The sequence below is a fragment of the Daphnia magna genome, unplaced genomic scaffold, assembly GCF_020631705.1.
Source record: "Daphnia magna isolate NIES unplaced genomic scaffold, ASM2063170v1.1 Dm_contigs418, whole genome shotgun sequence".
NCBI lineage: Eukaryota > Metazoa > Arthropoda > Branchiopoda > Diplostraca > Daphniidae > Daphnia > Daphnia magna.
Window position 1 is genome coordinate 6,876 of NW_025533308.1, and position 23,260 is coordinate 30,135.

Consider the following 23,260-nt stretch of genomic DNA (forward strand, 5'->3'; position numbering starts at 1 on the left):
CAGTGTATTCACATTGAATACAAGTATATTTGATGCTGTTTACATATAGAACTAAAAACTCATGGTATAACAGTGTATTCACATTGAATACAAGTATATTCCATGCAGTTTACATATAGAAGTAAAAACTCATGGTATAACAGTGTATTCACATTGAATACAAGTATATTTGATGCAGTTTACATATAGAAGTAAAAACTCATGGTATAACAGTGTATTCACATTGAATACAAGTATATTTGATGCAGTTTACATATAGAAGTAAAAACTCATGGTATAACAGTGTATTCACATTGAATACAAGTATATTCCATGCAGTTTACATATAGAAGAAAAAACTCATGGTATAACAGTGTATTCACATTGAATACAAGTATATTTGATGCTGTTTACATATAGAAGTAAAAACTCATGGTATAACAGTGTATTCACATTGAATACAAGTATATTCCATGCAGTTTACATATAGAAGTAAAAACTCATGGTATAACAGTGTATTCACATTGAATACAAGTATATTTGATGCTGTTTACATATAGAACTAAAAACTCATGGTATAACAGTGTATTCCCATATTGAATACAAGTATATTTGATGCAGTTTACATATAGAAGTAAAAACTCATGGTATAACAGTGTATTCACATTGAATACAAGTATATTCCATGCAGTTTACATATAGAAGTAAAAACTCATGGTATAACAGTGTATTCACATTGAATACAAGTATATTTGATGCTGTTTACATATAGAAGTAAAAACTCATGGTATAACAGTGTATTCACATTGAATACAAGTATATTCCATGCAGTTTACATATAGAAGTAAAAACTCATGGTATAACAGTGTATTCACATTGAATACAAGTATATTCCATGCAGTTTACATATAGAAGTAAAAACTCATGGTATAACAGTGTATTCACATTGAATACAAGTATATTCCATGCAGTTTACATATAGAAGTAAAAACTCATGGTATAACAGTGTATTCACATTGAATACAAGTATATTTGATGCTGTTTACATATAGAACTAAAAACTCATGGTATAACAGTGTATTCACATTGAATACAAGTATATTCCATGCAGTTTATATATAGAAGTAAAAACTCATGGTATAACAGTGTATTCACATTGAATACAAGTATATTTGATGCTGTTTACATATAGAAGTAAAAACTCATGGTATAACAGTGTATTCACATTGAATACAAGTATATTCCATGCAGTTTACATATAGAAGTAAAAACTCATGGTATAACAGTGTATTCACATTGAATACAAGTATATTTGATGCAGTTTACATATAGAAGTAAAAACTCATGGTATAACAGTGTATTCACATTGAATACAAGTATATTCCATGCAGTTTACATATAGAAGTAAAAACTCATGGTATAACAGTGTATTCACATTGAATACAAGTATATTTGATGCAGTTTACATATAGAAGTAAAAACTCATGGTATAACAGTGTATTCACATTGAATACAAGTATATTCCATGCAGTTTACATATAGAAGTAAAAACTCATGGTATAACAGTGTATTCACATTGAATACAAGTATATTTGATGCTGTTTACATATAGAACTAAAAACTCATGGTATAACAGTGTATTCACATTGAATACAAGTATATTCCATGCAGTTTACATATAGAAGTAAAAACTCATGGTATAACAGTGTATTCACATTGAATACAAGTATATTCCATGCAGTTTACATATAGAAGTAAAAACTCATGGTATAACAGTGTATTCACATTGAATACAAGTATATTTCGATGCAGTTTACATATAGAAGTAAAAACTCATGGTATAACAGTGTATTCACATTGAATACAAGTATATTCCATGCAGTTTACATATAGAAGAAAAAAACTCATGGTATAACAGTGTATTCACATTGAATACAAGTATATTTGATGCTGTTTATATATAGAACTAAAAACTCATGGTATAACAGTGTATTCACATTGAATACAAGTATATTCCATGCAGTTTACATATAGAAGTAAAAACTCATGGTATAACAGTGTATTCACATTGAATACAAGTATATTTGATGCTGTTTACATATAGAAGTAAAAACTCATGGTATAACAGTGTATTCACATTGAATACAAGTATATTCCATGCAGTTTACATATAGAAGTAAAAACTCATGGTATAACAGTGTATTCACATTGAATACAAGTATATTTGATGCTGTTTACATATAGAACTAAAAACTCATGGTATAACAGTGTATTCACATTGAATACAAGTATATTCCATGCAGTTTACATATAGAAGTAAAAAACTCATGGTATAACAGTGTATTCACATTGAATACAAGTATATTTGATGCTGTTTACATATAGAAGTAAAAACTCATGGTATAACAGTGTATTCACATTGAATACAAGTATATTCCATGCAGTTTACATATAGAAGTAAAAACTCATGGTATAACAGTGTATTCACATTGAATACAAGTATATTTGATGCAGTTTACATATAGAAGTAAAAACTCATGGTATAACAGTGTATTCACATTGAATACAAGTATATTTCATGCAGTTTACATATAGAAGTAAAAACTCATGGTATAACAGTGTATTCACATTGAATACAAGTATATTCGATGCAGTTTACATATAGAAGTAAAAACTCATGGTATAACAGTGTATTCACATTGAATACAAGTATATTCCATGCAGTTTACATATAGAAGTAAAAACTCATGGTATAACAGTGTATTCACATTGAATACAAGTATATTTGATGCTGTTTACTATATAGAACTAAAAACTCATGGTATAACAGTGTATTCACATTGAATACAAGTATATTCCATGCAGTTTACATATAGAAGTAAAAACTCATGGTATATACAGTGTATTCACATTGAATACAAGTATATTCCATGCAGTTTATATATAGAAGTAAAAACTCATGGTATAACAGTGTATTCACATTGAATACAAGTATATTCCATGCAGTTTACATATAGAAGTAAAAACTCATGGTATAACAGTGTATTCACATTGAATACAAGTATATTTGATGCTGTTTACATATAGAACTAAAAACTCATGGTATAACAGTGTATTCACATTGAATACAAGTATATTCCATGCAGTTTACATATAGAAGTAAAATAAAAACTCATGGTATAACAGTGTATTCACATTGAATACAAGTATATTCCATGCAGTTTACATATAGAAGTAAAAACTCATGGTATAACAGTGTATTCACATTGAATACAAGTATATTTGATGCTGTTTACATATAGAACTAAAAACTCATGGTATAACAGTGTATTCACATTGAATACAAGTATATTCCATGCAGTTTACATATAGAAGTAAAAACTCATGGTATAACAGTGTATTCACATTGAATACAAGTATATTTCATGCAGTTTACATATAGAAGTAAAAACTCATGGTATAACAGTGTATTCACATTGAATACAAGTATATTTGCCTATGCTGTTTACATCATAGAAGTAAAAACTCATGGTATAACAGTGTATTCACATTGAATACAAGTATATTCCATGCAGTTTACATATAGAAGTAAAAACTCATGGTATAACAGTGTATTCACATTGAATACAAGTATATTTGATGCTGTTTACATATAGAAGTAAAAACTCATGGTATAACAGTGTATTCACATTGAATACAAGTATATTCCATGCAGTTTACATATAGAAGTAAAAACTCATGGTATAACAGTGTATTCACATTGAATACAAGTATATTTTCGATGCAGTTTACATATAGAAGTAAAAACTCATGGTATAACAGTGTATTCACATTGAATACAAGTATATTCCATGCAGTTTACATATAGAAGTAAAAACTCATGGTATAACAGTGTATTCACATTGAATACAAGTATATTCCATGCAGTTTACATATAGAAGTAAAAACTCATGGTAGTAACAGTGTATTCACATTGAATACAAGTATATTCCATGCAGTTTACATATAGAAGTAAAAACTCATGGTATAACAGTGTATTCACATTGAATACAAGTATATTTGATGCTGTTTACATATAGAACTAAAAACTCATGGTATAACAGTGTATTCACATTGAATACAAGTATATTCCGATGCAGTTTATATATAGAAGTAAAAACTCATGGTATAACAGTGTATTCACATTGAATACAAGTATATTCCATGCAGTTTACATATAGAAGTAAAAACTCATGGTATAACAGTGTATTCACATTGAATACAAGTATATTTCATGCAGTTTACATATAGAAGTAAAAACTCATGGTATAACAGTGTATTTCACATTGAATACAAGTATATTCCATGCAGTTTACATATAGAAGTAAAAACTCATGGTATAACAGTGTATTCACATTGAATACAAGTATATTTGATGCTGTTTACATATAGAAGTAAAAACTCATGGTATAACAGTGTATTCACATTGAATACAAGTATATTCCATGCAGTTTACATATAGAAGTAAAAACTCATGGTATAACAGTGTATTCACATTGAATACAAGTATATTTGATGCTGTTTACATATAGAACTAAAAACTCATGGTATAACAGTGTATTCACATTGAATACAAGTATATTCCATGCAGTTTACATATAGAAGTAAAAACTCATGGTATAACAGTGTATTCACATTGAATACAAGTATATTCCATGCAGTTTACATATAGAAGTAAAAACTCATGGTATAACAGTGTATTCACATTGAATACAAGTATATTTGATGCTGTTTACATATAGAACTAAAAACTCATGGTATAACAGTGTATTCACATTGAATACAAGTATATTCCATGCAGTTTACATATAGAAGTAAAAACTCATGGTATAACAGTGTATTCACATTGAATACAAGTATATTCCATGCAGTTTACATATAGAAGTAAAAACTCATGGTATAACAGTGTATTCACATTGAATACAAGTATATTTGATGCTGTTTACATATAGAACTAAAAACTCATGGTATAACAGTGTATTCACATTGAATACAAGTATATTCCATGCAGTTTATGTCATATAGAAGTAAAAACTCATGGTATAACAGTGTATTCACATTGAATACAAGTATATTTGATGCTGTTTACATATAGAACTAAAAACTCATGGTATAACAGTGTATTCACATTGAATACAAGTATATTCCATGCAGTTTACATATAGAAGTAAAAACTCATGGTATAACAGTGTATTCACATTGAATACAAGTATATTCCATGCAGTTTATATATAGAAGTAAAAACTCATGGTATAACAGTGTATTCACATTGAATACAAGTATATTCCATGCAGTTTATATATAGAAGTAAAAACTCATGGTATAACAGTGTATTCACATTGAATACAAGTATATTTGATGCTGTTTACATATAGAACTAAAAACTCATGGTATAACAGTGTATTCACATTGAATACAAGTATATTCCATGCAGTTTACATATAGAAGTAAAAACTCATGGTATAACAGTGTATTCACATTGAATACAAGTATATTTGATGCTGTTTACATATAGAACTAAAAACTCATGGTATAACAGTGTATTCACATTGAATACAAGTATATTCCATGCAGTTTACATATAGAAGTAAAAACTCATGGTATAACAGTGTATTCACATTGAATACAAGTATATTTGATGCTGTTTACATATAGAACTAAAAACTCATGGTATAACAGTGTATTCACATTGAATACAAGTATATTCCATGCAGTTTACATATAGAAGTAAAAACTCATGGTATAACAGTGTATTCACATTGAATACAAGTATATTTGATGCTGTTTACATATAGAACTAAAAACTCATGGTATAACAGTGTATTCACATTGAATACAAGTATATTCCATGCAGTTTACATATAGAAGTAAAAACTCATGGTATAACAGTGTATTCACATTGAATACAAGTATATTCCATGCAGTTTACATATAGAAGTAAAAACTCATGGTATAACAGTGTATTCACATTGAATACAAGTATATTTGATGCTGTTTACATATAGAACTAAAAACTCATGGTATAACAGTGTATTCACATTGAATACAAGTATATTCCATGCAGTTTACATATAGAAGTAAAAACTCATGGTATAACAGTGTATTCACATTGAATACAAGTATATTTGATGCTGTTTACATATAGAACTAAAAACTCATGGTATAACAGTGTATTCACATTGAATACAAGTATATTTGATGCAGTTTACATATAGAAGTAAAAACTCATGGTATAACAGTGTATTCACATTGAATACAAGTATATTCCATGCAGTTTACATATAGAAGTAAAAACTCATGGTATAACAGTGTATTCACATTGAATACAAGTATATTCCATGCAGTTTACATATAGAAGTAAAAACTCATGGTATAACAGTGTATTCACATTGAATACAAGTATATTCCATGCAGTTTACATATAGAAGTAAAAACTCATGGTATAACAGTGTATTCACATTGAATACAAGTATATTCCATGCAGTTTACATATAGAAGTAAAAACTCATGGTATAACAGTGTATTCACATTGAATACAAGTATATTCCATGCAGTTTACATATAGAAGTAAAAACTCATGGTATAACAGTGTATTCACATTGAATACAAGTATATTTGATGCTGTTTACATATAGAACTAAAAACTCATGGTATAACAGTGTATTCACATTGAATACAAGTATATTCCATGCAGTTTACATATAGAAGTAAAAACTCATGGTATAACAGTGTATTCACATTGAATACAAGTATATTTGATGCTGTTTACATATAGAACTAAAAACTCATGGTATAACAGTGTATTCACATTGAATACAAGTATATTTGATGCAGTTTACATATAGAAGTAAAAACTCATGGTATAACAGTGTATTCACATTGAATACAAGTATATTCCATGCAGTTTACATATAGAAGTAAAAACTCATGGTATAACAGTGTATTCACATTGAATACAAGTATATTCCATGCAGTTTACATATAGAAGTAAAAACTCATGGTATAACAGTGTATTCACATTGAATACAAGTATATTCCATGCAGTTTACATATAGAAGTAAAAACTCATGGTATAACAGTGTATTCACATTGAATACAAGTATATTCCATGCAGTTTACATATAGAAGTAAAAACTCATGGTATAACAGTGTATTCACATTGAATACAAGTATATTCCATGCAGTTTACATATAGAAGTAAAAACTCATGGTATAACAGTGTATTCACATTGAATACAAGTATATTTGATGCTGTTTACATATAGAACTAAAAACTCATGGTATAACAGTGTATTCACATTGAATACAAGTATATTCCATGCAGTTTACCTATAGAAGTAAAAACTCATGGTATAACAGTGTATTCACATTGAATACAAGTATATTCCATGCAGTTTACATATAGAAGTAAAAACTCATGGTATAACAGTGTATTCACATTGAATACAAGTATATTCCATGCAGTTTACATATAGAAGTAAAAACTCATGGTATAACAGTGTATTCACATTGAATACAAGTATATTCCATGCAGTTTACATATAGAAGTAAAAACTCATGGTATAACAGTGTATTCACATTGAATACAAGTATATTCCATGCAGTTTACATATAGAAGTAAAAACTCATGGTATAACAGTGTATTCACATTGAATACAAGTATATTCCATGCAGTTTACATATAGAAGTAAAAACTCATGGTATAACAGTGTATTCACATTGAATACAAGTATATTTGATGCTGTTAACATATAGAACTAAAAACTCATGGTATAACAGTGTATTCACATTGAATACAAGTATATTCCATGCAGTTTACATATAGAAGTAAAAACTCATGGTATAACAGTGTATTCACATTGAATACATGTATATTCCATGCAGTTTACATATAGAAGTAAAAACTCATGGTATAACAGTGTATTCACATTGAATACAAGTATATTTGATGCTGTTTACATATAGAACTAAAAACTCATGGTATAACAGTGTATTCACATTGAATACAAGTATATTTGATGCAGTTTACATATAGAAGTAAAAACTCATGGTATAACAGTGTATTCACATTGAATACAAGTATATTCCATGCAGTTTACATATAGAAGTAAAAACTCATGGTATAACAGTGTATTCACATTGAATACAAGTATATTTGATGCTGTTTACATATAGAACTAAAAACTCATGGTATAACAGTGTATTCACATTGAATACAAGTATATTTGATGCAGTTTACATATAGAAGTAAAAACTCATGGTATAACAGTGTATTCACATTGAATACAAGTATATTCCATGCAGTTTACATATAGAAGTAAAAACTCATGGTATAACAGTGTATTCACATTGAATACAAGTATATTCCATGCAGTTTACATATAGAAGTAAAAACTCATGGTATGAACAGTGTATTCACATTGAATACAAGTATATTCCATGCAGTTTACATATAGAAGTAAAAACTCATGGTATGACAGTGTATTCACATTGAATACAAGTATATTCCATGCAGTTTACATATAGAAGTAAAAACTCATGGTATAACAGTGTATTCACATTGAATACAAGTATATTCCATGCAGTTTACATATAGAACTAAAAACTCATGGTATAACAGTGTATTCACATTGAATACAAGTATATTCCATGCAGTTTACCTATAGAAGTAAAAACTCATGGTATAACAGTGTATTCACATTGAATACAAGTATATTCCATGCAGTTTACATATAGAAGTAAAAACTCATGGTATGACAGTGTATTCACATTGAATACAAGTATATTCCATGCAGTTTACATATAGAAGTAAGAACTCATGGTATAACAGTGTATTCACATTGAATACAAGTATATTCCATGCAGTTTACATATAGAAGTAAAAACTCATGGTATAACAGTGTATTCACATTGAATACAAGTATATTCCATGCAGTTTACATATAGAAGTAAAAACTCATGGTATAACAGTGAATTCAAATTGAATACAAGTATATTCCATGCAGTTTACATATAGAAGTAAAAACTCATGGTATAACACTGTATTCACATTGAATAAAAGTATATTTGATGCTGTTAACATATAGAACTAAAAACTCATGGTATAACAGTGTATTCACATTGAATACAAGTATATTCCATGCAGTTTACATATAGAAGTAAAAACTCATGGTATAACAGTGTATTCACATTGAATACATGTATATTCCATGCAGTTTACATATAGAAGTAAAAACTCATGGTATAACAGTGTATTCACATTGAATACAAGTATATTCCATGCAGTTTACATATAGAAGTAAAAACTCATGGTATAACAGTGTATTCACATTGAATACAAGTATATTTGATGCTGTTTACATATAGAACTAAAAACTCATGGTATAACAGTGTATTCACATTGAATACATGTATATTCCATGCAGTTTACATATAGAAGTAAAAACTCATGGTATGACAGTGTATTCACATTGAATACAAGTATATTCCATGCAGTTTACATATAGAAGTAAAAACTCATGGTATAACAGTGTATTCACATTGAATACAAGTATATTTGATGCTGTTTACATATAGAACTAAAAACTCATGGTATAACAGTGTATTCACATTGAATACAAGTATATTCCATGCAGTTTACATATAGAAGTAAAAATCATGGTATAACAGTGTATTCACATTGAATACAAGTATATTTGATGCTGTTTACATATAGAACTAAAAACTCATGGTATAACAGTGTATTCACATTGAATACAAGTATAGTTGATGCAGTTTACATATAGAAGTAAAAACTCATGGTATAACAGTGTATTCACATTGAATACAAGTATATTCCATGCAGTTTACATATAGAAGTAAAAACTCATGGTATAACAGTGTATTCACATTGAATACAAGTATATTCCATGCAGTTTAAATATAGAAGTAAAAACTCATGGTATGACAGTGTATTCACATTAAATCATGTATATTCCATGCAGTTTACATATAGAAGTAAAAACTCATGGTATGACAGTGTATTCACATTGAATACAAGTATATTCCATGCAGTTTACATATAGAAGTAAAAACTCATGGTATAACAGTGTATTCACATTGAATACAAGTATATTCCATGCAGTTTACATATAGAAGTAAAAACTCATGGTATAACAGTGTATTCACATTGAATACAAGTATATTTGATGCTGTTTACATATAGAACTAAAAACTCATGGTATAACAGTGTATTCACATTGAATACAAGTATATTCCATGCAGTTTACCTATAGAAGTAAAAACTCATGGTATAACAGTGTATTCACATTGAATACAAGTATATTCCATGCAGTTTACATATAGAAGTAAAAACTCATGGTATGACAGTGTATTCACATTGAATACAAGTATATTCCATGCAGTTTACATATAGAAGTAAGAACTCATGGTATAACAGTGTATTCACATTGAATACAAGTATATTCCATGCAGTTTACATATAGAAGTAAAAACTCATGGTATAACAGTGTATTCACATTGAATACAAGTATATTCCATGCAGTTTACATATAGAAGTAAAAACTCATGGTATAACAGTGAATTCAAATTGAATACAAGTATATTCCATGCAGTTTACATATAGAAGTAAAAACTCATGGTATAACACTGTATTCACATTGAATAAAAGTATATTTGATGCTGTTAACATATAGAACTAAAAACTCATGGTATAACAGTGTATTCACATTGAATACAAGTATATTCCATGCAGTTTACATATAGAAGTAAAAACTCATGGTATAACAGTGTATTCACATTGAATACATGTATATTCCATGCAGTTTACATATAGAAGTAAAAACTCATGGTATAACAGTGTATTCACATTGAATACAAGTATATTCCATGCAGTTTACATATAGAAGTAAAAACTCATGGTATAACAGTGTATTCACATTGAATACAAGTATATTTGATGCTGTTTACATATAGAACTAAAAACTCATGGTATAACAGTGTATTCACATTGAATACATGTATATTCCATTCAGTTTACATATAGAAGTAAAAACTCATGGTATAACAGTGTATTCACATTGAATACAAGTATATTCCATGCAGTTTACATATAGAAGTAAAAACTCATGGTATAACAGTGTATTCACATTGAATACAAGTATATTTGATGCTGTTTACATATAGAAGTAAAAACTCATGGTATAACAGTGTATTCACATTGAATACAAGTATATTCCATGCAGTTTACCTATAGAAGTAAAAACTCATGGTATAACAGTGTATTCACATTGAATACAAGTATATTCCATGCAGTTTACATATAGAACTAAAAACTCATGGTATAACAGTGTATTCACATTGAATACAAGTATATTCCATGCAGTTTACCTATAGAAGTAAAAACTCATGGTATAACAGTGTATTCACATTGAATACAAGTATATTCCATGCAGTTTACATATAGAAGTAAAAACTCATGGTATGACAGTGTATTCACATTGAATACAAGTATATTCCATGCAGTTTACATATAGAAGTAAGAACTCATGGTATAACAGTGTATTCACATTGAATACAAGTATATTCCATGCAGTTTACATATAGAAGTAAAAACTCATGGTATAACAGTGTATTCACATTGAATACAAGTATATTCCATGCAGTTTACATATAGAAGTAAAAACTCATGGTATAACAGTGAATTCAAATTGAATACAAGTATATTCCATGCAGTTTACATATAGAAGTAAAAACTCATGGTATAACACTGTATTCACATTGAATAAAAGTATATTTGATGCTGTTTACATATAGAACTAAAAACTCATGGTATAACAGTGTATTCACATTGAATACAAGTATATTCCATGCAGTTTACATATAGAAGTAAAAACTCATGGTATAACAGTGTATTCACATTGAATACATGTATATTCCATGCAGTTTACATATAGAAGTAAAAACTCATGGTATAACAGTGTATTCACATTGAATACAAGTATATTCCATGCAGTTTACATATAGAAGTAAAAACTCATGGTATAACAGTGTATTCACATTGAATACAAGTATATTTGATGCTGTTTACATATAGAACTAAAAACTCATGGTATAACAGTGTATTCACATTGAATACATGTATATTCCATTCAGTTTACATATAGAAGTAAAAACTCATGGTATAACAGTGTATTCACATTGAATACAAGTATATTCCATGCAGTTTACATATAGAAGTAAAAACTCATGGTATAACAGTGTATTCACATTGAATACAAGTATATTCCATGCAGTTTACATATAGAAGTAAAAACTCATGGTATAACAGTGTATTCACATTGAATACAAGTATATTTGATGCTGTTTACATATAGAACTAAAAACTCATGGTATAACAGTGTATTCACATTGAATACAAGTATATTCCATGCAGTTTACATATAGAAGTAAAAACTCATGGTATAACAGTGTATTCACATTGAATACAAGTATATTCCATGCAGTTTACATATAGAAGTAAAAACTGAGCGAGACAGCTAATTTGGCAACGCATCTTTCATTATCTTTTTCCCTCCCGCCTTCTCCTCATACCCTTTTTTTGTAAAATTGCGACACTCTTAATTGTGACATGCACCCGAAAACACCTTTGAGACTCTGTGGTGCGTTGTATCTAATTGTAGTTAAACTTAAATCTTTGTGTCTTTCTGCTGCGATTCGATACGGGCCGGCTGGCAACCGGTTCCTTAATTAAGAGTGAATTTGTGTACACATCTCAATCTAATTCGTGGCAAACTCAGAAATAAAAACTGTGAATTTCCACTTCCCGTTCCGGTCTATTAAATTAAATTCGAGCATTCCGCCCAAACACAATAATAGCCCGAAACATTTGGTGCATCGACCTTGCGATTCAAACCCAAAAATTGAAAACATCGACATTGAGATCCCAAAAAACTTAAACCAGGACTTATATCAGTGTGAAGTCCCCAAAACTACACGGCCGACTCCGTTCCCCCGACCTCCATTGAAAATTGCGGTTCACGTGAGCGCTCAACGTAACCCGCATTATCCATTTATATCCTTCGCATCGTAAAGGTAAACGGATGATAATTGTTCATTTCATTTGAGGAAACCAGAAAGGGGTAAAAAAAAAAGAACACAGTCTTGAATTTTTTCCATTCCGTTTGATACTTTCTACTTAAAATTGTTGCTGATTGAGATTTTTGTCTAGCTAGCACCTTTCTCAGTATTTTGCCGCTTTATTTATGTAGAAGGATATATTCTTAGGTTTAAAAGCTTTTTTTTGTCGGTTCATTTTAAAAACGATCTGGCAACGTTCAGCCTAGAGTAAGGGAATTGGGAAAGAAGGGTGGAGCTAGCCAGCAGACGACAGTTTTTAATCTCGTGTTCGCCGGCAAGACATCTCAGCAAGTAGCTCCCGTAAGATCGTTTATTTTTCATACTAATTTGCTTGGTTGATTACTATTTATTGATTAATGAAGATTGCACGTTGTGTGCATTGAGTTTTCAGGAAATTGTTGAGTTTTTTTTTTGTGTGTAAAAGTGTTGCATATGGTATACTTGGAGCGAGGCCCACGTGTTGCGAGCTCTCGGCAAGTCATACTATATGCAATCTGCTCGTACATAATTATTAGTCAACAACCCAAGCAAATTTTGTGTGTTTTATAGACATTTCAGTAAAAAAAAAAAGAAAAATCCGTTGTGCAATTTCACGCCTTTTCTCTCGCCCACCCTTTGTCTGTCGTCACGTGTGGCCAAGCGGCCATTTTGATTCGCAAACTGCCGCGTCGTAGAAACAGTGAGAGTTCGCGTGCTGCTCAAGCCGCTCAGCACCGGCAAAGAAGAACTAATCAACGTGGACAAATACTAGGGCAAGTTAGAAAGGTGGTATTCGTTCAACAACCCAATCAAGTTAGACGAGAGGTAGTCATCGAAGCTGGCCAAGTCATCCAGCCAGCTGAGAGGATAACAGTACATCAGGATCGAGTAGCCATACAACAACAACCTGTTGCCGATCCAGTACAAGAAGACGACGAAGACGTTCTTCAAGTACAATATTTGGAAGACGAACACAGAAATTGAGTGATTTTTCATTTTGTTTTCGTACTCGAAGGTGCTGGTCCCAATACGTCTGGTCCCAAGCTTTTGCTAGTCGGGTCATTTGTTGGTCGGGTCACTCTTTGTGTATGTTTTTTGCAAATATTTTCGTCGATTGTTTTTGTATACACAGTTTGATGGTCCAAAGACATTAGTTCCAAAGCTTCGGCTAGTCGGGTCACTGTCAGTCGGGTCACTTTCTGTGTAATATCTTGAGTGTCTCCTCTCAATAGAGTCTTTTCACCTCATGCTCAAAAAAACAAAAAAAAAAACAATAAAATAAAAGAAAAAATAAATAAAAAAAAAAAAAATTTTTTTATTATTTTGTGTTGGTTCTCGTCATAAATTAACTTATCGTCATGGCCGAAGGAGGTAACAGACCCTCCAGTCGCAATGCCGATATGCAAACCGAACCTGTTAAGCAGTTCCCTCTCTTCTTAGACGCAAAAGCAAGGAAAACCCTCAGGTCCAATGAAAAGAGAAGACTGACGAATCTTTCCAAACGCGTTGAACAGCACATGAATGACCTGGGTAGCAGAACGGAACTCAGTTTTCTAAGGAAAGAATTGAGCAATCAGCTTGAAGAGTGCATAAGGGCTCATAATTTATATCGCCAGTCCATTGATCTCGCTGTAGTGCCTTCAGACGACTGGATAGTACACCTGGAAAACGCCACTGCTATGTTGTATGGACGCATTGACGAATACATCCGCACAGTTAACCGACCACCGTCAACTGCGCCGAGCAATCCAAGGTCAATCGGCCGCAGTAATCCAGCTTCTGTTCGCAGCAATTCAAGGTCTGTGCACAGCAATCCAGGTTCTGTTCGCAACAATCCAGTGTCTGTGCGCAGCAATCCAGATTCTGTTCGCAGCAATCCGGTTTCTGCTCACAACAATCCAACTCCTATTCATAGTAATCCAACTTCAATGGTTCAAAATAATCCAGCGTCTGTCGCGAATAGCATTCATTCTCAAATATCATCAGCTCACTTCGGCAATATTGAAATGCCCCAAGGTCCACACAACATCCTCTCTGAACCTTCAGACATTCTTTATGATGATATCAGTTTGGATTTTGAGACAGTACAAGCATTAAGACGGCGACTGGATCAAGAGAAAAGGGCGAGAGAGTCGTTAAAAGAGAAATTCGAGCAGCTTCAGTCCAACTTTCAGGCCACGGACGAAGAACTCAAAAGAAGAAACCAATCAAATGCCGGTGCGCCTTCTAAAGTGGACATTGACTTTCTTACGAACACTGTCAAGAACTGCCAAGCTGCGCAGGATCAAGAAAAAGAAAGGCGAATATCTCTCGAGCAAAAATTAGAAAAACATAGGAGAGAACTTGAAGAAGAGAAGCTCGCCCGTCAAGCGGATATACATCGTTTTGAACGGGAAAAGGAGCGCGAATTGGATAAACTGAGAACCAGTTTCGAAGAAAAGCTCGCGCGTCACACCGCAGCAACTTCACACAACCGTGCCCCACCAGAAAACCCAATGGAAGGAATTTTTGGCGGAGCACGTCCAAAGTATCCTCAAACCCAACAGCCCAGTTCAACTGGACAGAACAAATCCAGCCCTCCTCCATACAAGCAAAATGAATCAACCTGTTGGTGGGAGCCAATGTCCAACAAAGAAGAAAAATTAAAAGAGGGCAAAATTATCGATTCGTCTAATTGGTCCTTTGACGTCAAAGATAATCAAAATAGCCCATCAACAGGTCAAGCTGGAAATACCTTTTCAGTTTTTCGGCTACCCAAAATGGATATCAAGCCTTTCGACGGTAACCCTAAAAATTGGCAAGATTTTATAGTTATTTTTCGTGATTTAGTACACAATAACATCAACCTGACAACGACGGAGAAAATGGCTATACTCAAGCGTTGCTTAACACAAGAAATTAAAGACGGACTGGGAGACTCTTTAAGCAGTCCGGCTTTGTACTCAGAAGCACTGAAGGAGCTGGAATCGACGTACGGTCATCCATCTTTAATCTCACGCACGTATTTCCAGTCACTTATCCAGTTGCAGCGTGTTAACAACAACGACTATAAAGCTTTGCTCAAGTTTTCCCAAACAGTCAGCGGAGCAGTCGCATCGTTGAAAAATGGTGGTTACCATCACGAATTGCTATCATCGGGCCTGCTGGACACAATCACCATGAAGCTACCTTCTGAGGTACAAAGCAGGTGGGGGAGACGTATCGCCAAGAGTCACCCTGTCTGTCTTACCCTCCAAGACTTTTCATCATGGTTGAGTTTATTCGTCAAAGGAGAAATGATGGCTAAACATTGCATCATAACACCATCATCATCGACGCCACTCGGTAAAAGCAGTCAGAAGCCGGGCCGGCAGAATTCCGATGCAAAGCCAAAATTTCCTCCTTCTGTCAACTCTATCGCAAAGAAACAGTCCACTCCAACAACAGCAGCTAAGCAAACCGCAGCAAAAGAAAGCAAAACTCTGACTTGTTTGTTATGCAAAGGAGACCATCGCCTTGCATCATGCTCGAAGTTCACTTCCGCATCCATGGATGAAAGAATTAAAGTCATAAAAGAGTTCCGCTGCTGCATTCGTTGCCTTAGCAGAGGCCACCAGATGGCCGACTGTTTATCCAGAAAGAAATGCAATGTTGGAGAATGTGGTGCTCACCATCACCCACTGTTACATGGGGCACCAAAACTAACTGTTTCCTTCCAGGAAAACAACAACAATGACAAGACCAGCGATTCTGCTTCATCAACACCCAACTCTAAAAAGGCCATTGGTGCGCATGCAGTTGATGACGACACAACTACCTTATTACTGGTTGTTCCAGTGATCATCGAAGCCAATGGAGTCCGCATTCAATCCGTCGGCCTCCTCGACGAAGGAAGTCAAACGTCCTTAATCCGCAACTCGCTGTCAAAGAGATTAGGACTCCAAGGGCCTCTTATGCCATCTCCACTATCCACGTATCGAGGAGATGATCCGAAGGAGATAGTAAGGTTAGTGTCCTTTTACATCGAGTCGCCTGAATCTGGTCGCGCCTTTGAAGTTAAAAGCGCCTATGCCGTCCAACGAGTACAATCATATCACGCTAATCTAAATTGGGAAACGTCCAAGCACCTTTGGTCTCATCTCGCGGACATTCAACCCATCGAGATCGATTCTTCCGAGATTGGCGTTCTGTTGGGAAGAAACATTCTCCGCGTTCATGACGTTCTCGACACCCGCTATCCAGCTGACGGAGTTGAAGCCCCGGATGGAATAAAAACACATTTCGGTTGGTGTATAACCGGTCCGGTTCCGACCTCATCTGTACATCCATCAGTTCACATCAACTCTATTTCTGGCAACAACCAACAACTTGAGTATCGTCTCTATGATCTCGTCACCCAATTCTGGCTGACCGAATCCTTTGGCACGCGTCCTTCTATCCATCTTCCGATGACACAAGACGACAAAATGGCACTAAAGATTTTAGAAAGAACGACGCGTCACAATGGAGATCGATATGAAGTTGGTTTAATGCTTCGGAATCCTTCCATCAACCTTCCGAATAACAGAGAAGTAGCCCTTCGTCAGTACCGGGCTTTGATTAAACGTTTTACTCGTGATGCAGCATTTGCCGAAAGGTATTCGCAGGTGCTCAATGAATATATCGCTCTCGGTCACGCCAAACAAGTAGACGATGACAGCGCCTCCGTCAATGGTTCCATTTGGTATCTGCCTCATCATGGTGTCACAACTCCAAACAAACCTGGAAAGGTGCGGGTCGTCTTCAATCCTTCGGCTCCACACAAAGGGACGTCACTTAACGAACAACTCTACAAAGGCCCCGATTTATTGACCTGCCTCAATGGAGTACTTCTGCGTTTTCGTCAATATCCATATCCAATTTCTGGCGATATTGAGAAGATGTATCACCAAGTCCTCGTCCCACAACATCAGCAATCTCTTCTCCGATTTTTGTGGAACGAATCCGGTGATGCCAGTGAACCTAAAGAATACCAGATGAAAGTCCACGTCTTCGGTGCTGTGTCATCACCAACAAGCTGTATCTATGCACTTAGAAAAACAGTGGAAGATTTCGGCAACCAGTTTCCTCACGTAGCCGATGCCGTTCTAAATAATATTTATGTTGACAATTATTTAGATTCGACAGAAACCGAGCAAGAGGCGATCAGTAAAATTCGGGACGTTTCGGCCTTGTTAAAGCTCGGCGGTTTCAACATGGTCCAATGGCTGTCATCTTCCAGATCAATCCTAGCAAGCGTCGACCAATCAGATCTATCGCGCTCACTCGACCTGGACGCGGACAAACTCCCAATTGAGCGAACTCTTGGTTTGCTGTGGGATTGTCAACAGGACTCATTCACCTTTAAGTCCCGCGTCAAAACTCAAGCCAAAACTAAACGTCAGGTGTTGCAAGAAGTTGCGTCTGTTTTCGACCCCCTTGGCTTTCTTGCTCCTGTCGTGATGACGGCTAAAATACTACTCCAGGACATCTGGCGATCCGGTGCTGACTGGGACGATCCTTTGCCTCCCACACTCACATCCATTTGGACTTCTTGGGCGAACGAGCTCCAATCCATCGTTCAAATCAAGATTCCTCGCTGTTTTCGATCCATGGAGAAACCCATCATGTACGAAATCCATGTGTGTTCAGACGCATCGGAACTTGGCTTCGGTGCATGTGTTTATCTACGCGCCGAATACCCATCCGGCAAATTCCGTCTCAATCTTATTCTTGCTAAAGCTAGAGTCGCGCCACTTCGTCAACTCTCCATTCCCCGTTTGGAATTGCAAGGTGCCGTGCTCGGCGTCCGGCTGTGTGAGTCTGCTCTTAAAGAACTGGGTCCCATTGCTTCGAATACCTTTTTCTGGTGTGATTCTCAAACTGTGCTCCAGTGGATACATTCAAAGTCGTGCAGATATCACGCATTTGTTGCACACAGGATCACCGAAATACTCGACAGCAGCGCCCCTTCACAGTGGCGGCATATACCAGGCGAACTCAATCCAGCGGATGACTGCTCTCGTGGTATTCCAGCAACCCATTTAACAGCTCAACACCGATGGTTTAGAGGTCCCGATTTCCTGTCTCTTCCGCAAAACTCATGGCCTACAACTGGTGTAATCAAAGAGCCATCACCAGAAGACCCAGAGGTTTCACCATCCAAATGCGTTGGACACATCCAGGTTAAACAAGGTCATCCTCTGTTCAAACTCATACAAAATTCTTCTAATCTACACAAAGTGAAGCGCTCGGTAGCCTGGTTGCTTCGTTTTGTAAATAATCGTCACATTGATCCACAAAATCGTCTCCTATCTCCATTCTTAAAAGCTCCTGAACTCCGCGAAGCCCTTCGTTTTATTATCCGTGTCGACCAAAGACATTTTTTCAATGAAGAGATGAGATCCTTGACGAAAAAGCTACCAGTGTCAACCGCTTCCCCACTGGCAACACTGACACCTTTCTTGGATCCGTACGGAATCATCCGCGTCGGCGGAAGGCTCCAACATTCTTCTCTTCCCCAAGACACGAAGCATCCAATTGTGTTGTCACACGAGAGCCAATTGTCAACTATGGTAATCACTGATATACACAAACTTAATCTTCACTCTTCTTCAGATTCAACCCTCCATGCTCTCCGTGCTCAATACCATGTCCTCCATCCGAGAACATCGATCAATCGAGTCATTCGGAATTGTTTCACATGCAAGCAACGTAAGAGTCAACCAGAGACGCCTCTGATGGGTCCACTTCCCGCCAGTCGAATCAAAACTCATCTTCCGCCTTTTACCAACGTCGGAATCGACTTCTTCGGTCCACTCTACGTTGTGCTGCTGAGAAGATCTTTCAAACGCTATGGTGTAATGTTCACCTGTCTCGACTGTCGTGCTGTCCATTCGGAGTTGGCTGATTCGCTTGACATGGACTCATTTATCAACGCCTTCTCTCGATTCGTCGATCGTCGCGGGCTTCCTCAACTTTGCTACAGCGACAATGGGACAAATCTGGTATCCGGCGAGCAAGAAATCAACCGTGCCCTCTCGCGATGGAACAACGAAGAACTGGTCAAGAAGATTGAACAACTAAAAAATCATCCCGTGGAATGGAGATTCAGCCCCCCTGTCGCACCACACTTTGGCGGCTCATGGGAGCGTTTAATAAAATCAGCAAAATCTGCCCTTCGAGGCATTCTAAATGAAAGATCGGTGACCGAAGACGTCCTTCTGACTGCACTTGTAGGAGCTGAGGCTCTTTTGAATTCTCGGCCGCTAACTCACGTCAGCGTCGATCCAGATGACCTCGAAGCTTTGACTCCGAATCACTTCCTTCTTCTCCGAGCTCATCCCGGCTGTCATCTGGACTCCTCTTCCGATTCCAAGCCATCCAGCCGTAAACGCTATCAACAAGCCCAAGAAATGATCACTCACTTCTGGAATCGTTGGCTTCGTGAGTATATCCCTAATCTAATCGAACGTCGCAAATGGCTTCGTCACAGACGCAACATCGCCGTCAACGATTTAGTGCTTGTTGTTACACCAAATTCTCCAAGAGGAACCTGGCCTATTGGTCGAGTCACCGCCGTAACCACCGGGCCAGATGGTGTCGTCCGCTCCGCAGACGTCAAAGTTGTCCGCTCGTCTCCCAGCCGCAAGAAACTTCCGGATGGATCGCCAGATCCAAAAATCACCACTCACTACTACTCCCGGTCGGTTCACAAGCTTTGTCTCTTAGAAGAACACCAACCAGATGTTTCCGAAGTCGGAAACAGGGCCGGCAATGAGCGAGACAGCTAATTTGGCAACGCATCTTTCATTATCTTTTTCCCTCCCGCCTTCTCCTCATACCCTTTTTTTGTAAAATTGCGACACTCTTAATTGTGACATGCACCCGAAAACACCTTTGAGACTCTGTGGTGCGTTGTATCTAATTGTAGTTAAACTTAAATCTTTGTGTCTTTCTGCTGCGATTCGATACGGGCCGGCTGGCAACCGGTTCCTTAATTAAGAGTGAATTTGTGTACACATCTCAATCTAATTCGTGGCAAACTCAGAAATAAAAACTGTGAATTTCCACTTCCCGTTCCGGTCTATTAAATTAAATTCGAGCATTCCGCCCAAACACAATAATAGCCCGAAACAAAAACTCATGGTATAACAGTGTATTCACATTGAATACAAGTATATTTGATGCTGTTTACATATAGAACTAAAAACTCATGGTATAACAGTGTATTCACATTGAATACAAGTATATTCCATGCAGTTTACATATAGAAGTAAAAACTCATGGTATAACAGTGTATTCACATTGAATCCAAGTATATTTGATGCTGTTTACATATAGAACTAAAAACTCATGGTATAACAGTGTATTCACATTGAATACAAGTATATTCCATGCAGTTTACCTATAGAAGTAAAAACTCATGGTATAACAGTGTATTCACATTGAATACAAGTATATTCCATGCAGTTTACATATAGAAGTAAAAACTCATGGTATAACAGTGTATTCACATTGAATACAAGTATATTTGATGCTGTTTACATATAGAACTAAAAACTCATGGTATAACAGTGTATTCACATTGAATACAAGTATAGTTGATGCAGTTTACATATAGAAGTAAAAACTCATGGTATAACAGTGTATTCACATTGAATACAAGTATATTCCATGCAGTTTACATATAGAAGTAAAAACTCATGGTATAACAGTGTATTCACATTGAATACAAGTATATTCCATGCAGTTTACATATAGAAGTAAAAACTCATGGTATGACAGTGTATTCACATTGAATACATGTATATTCCATGCAGTTTACATATAGAAGTAAAAACTCATGGTATGACAGTGTATTCACATTGAATACAAGTATATTCCATGCAGTTTACATATAGAAGTAAAAACTCATGGTATAACAGTGTATTCACATTGAATACAAGTATATTCCATGCAGTTTACATATAGAAGTAAAAACTCATGGTATAACAGTGTATTCACATTGAATACAAGTATATTTGATGCTGTTTACATATAGAACTAAAAACTCATGGTATAACAGTGTATTCACATTGAATACAAGTATATTCCATGCAGTTTACCTATAGAAGTAAAAACTCATGGTATAACAGTGTATTCACATTGAATACAAGTATATTCCATGCAGTTTACATATAGAAGTAAAAACTCATGGTATGACAGTGTATTTACATTGAATACAAGTATATTCCATGCAGTTTACATATAGAAGTAAGAACTCATGGTATAACAGTGTATTCACATTGAATACAAGTATATTCCATGCAGTTTACATATAGAAGTAAAAACTCATGGTATAACAGTGTATTCACATTGAATACAAGTATATTCCATGCAGTTTACATATAGAAGTAAAAACTCATGGTATAACAGTGTATTCACATTGAATACAAGTATATTCCATGCAGTTTACATATAGAAGTAAAAACTCATGGTATAACACTGTATTCACATTGAATAAAAGTATATTTGATGCTGTTAACATATAGAACTAAAAACTCATGGTATAACAGTGTATTCACATTGAATACAAGTATATTCCATGCAGTTTACATATAGAAGTAAAAACTCATGGTATAACAGTGTATTCACATTGAATACATGTATATTCCATGCAGTTTACATATAGAAGTAAAAACTCATGGTATAACAGTGTATTCACATTGAATACAAGTATATTCCATGCAGTTTACATATAGAAGTAAAAACTCATGGTATAACAGTGTATTCACATTGAATACAAGTATATTTGATGCTGTTTACATATAGAACTAAAAACTCATGGTATAACAGTGTATTCACATTGAATACATGTATATTCCATTCAGTTTACATATAGAAGTAAAAACTCATGGTATAACAGTGTATTCACATTGAATACAAGTATATTTCATGCAGTTTACATATAGAAGTAAAAACTCATGGTATAACAGTGTATTCACATTGAATACAAGTATATTTGATGCTGTTTACATATAGAAGTAAAAACTCATGGTATAACAGTGTATTCACATTGAATACAAGTATATTCCATGCAGTTTACCTATAGAAGTAAAAACTCATGGTATAACAGTGTATTCACATT

At 34.6% G+C, this 23,260-nt stretch overlaps 1 protein-coding gene across 1 annotated transcript; it reads left to right on the forward strand.

Annotated features, from left to right (window-relative positions):
* Nucleotides 1-14,492: 14,492 nt before the first annotated feature.
* LOC123468666 lies at nucleotides 14,493-20,924 on the forward strand. Its single transcript, XM_045167950.1, has one exon. It carries the CDS (start codon nucleotides 14,493-14,495, stop codon nucleotides 20,922-20,924), a length of 6,432 nt encoding a protein of 2,143 aa, XP_045023885.1.
* Nucleotides 20,925-23,260: the final 2,336 nt, after the last annotated feature.

Bases quoted from the DNA above. Each gene is read 5' to 3' on its own strand.
- LOC123468666 (XM_045167950.1), top strand. From the start codon at position 14,493: ATGGCCGAAGGAGGTAACAGACCCTCCAGTCGCAATGCCGATATGCAA.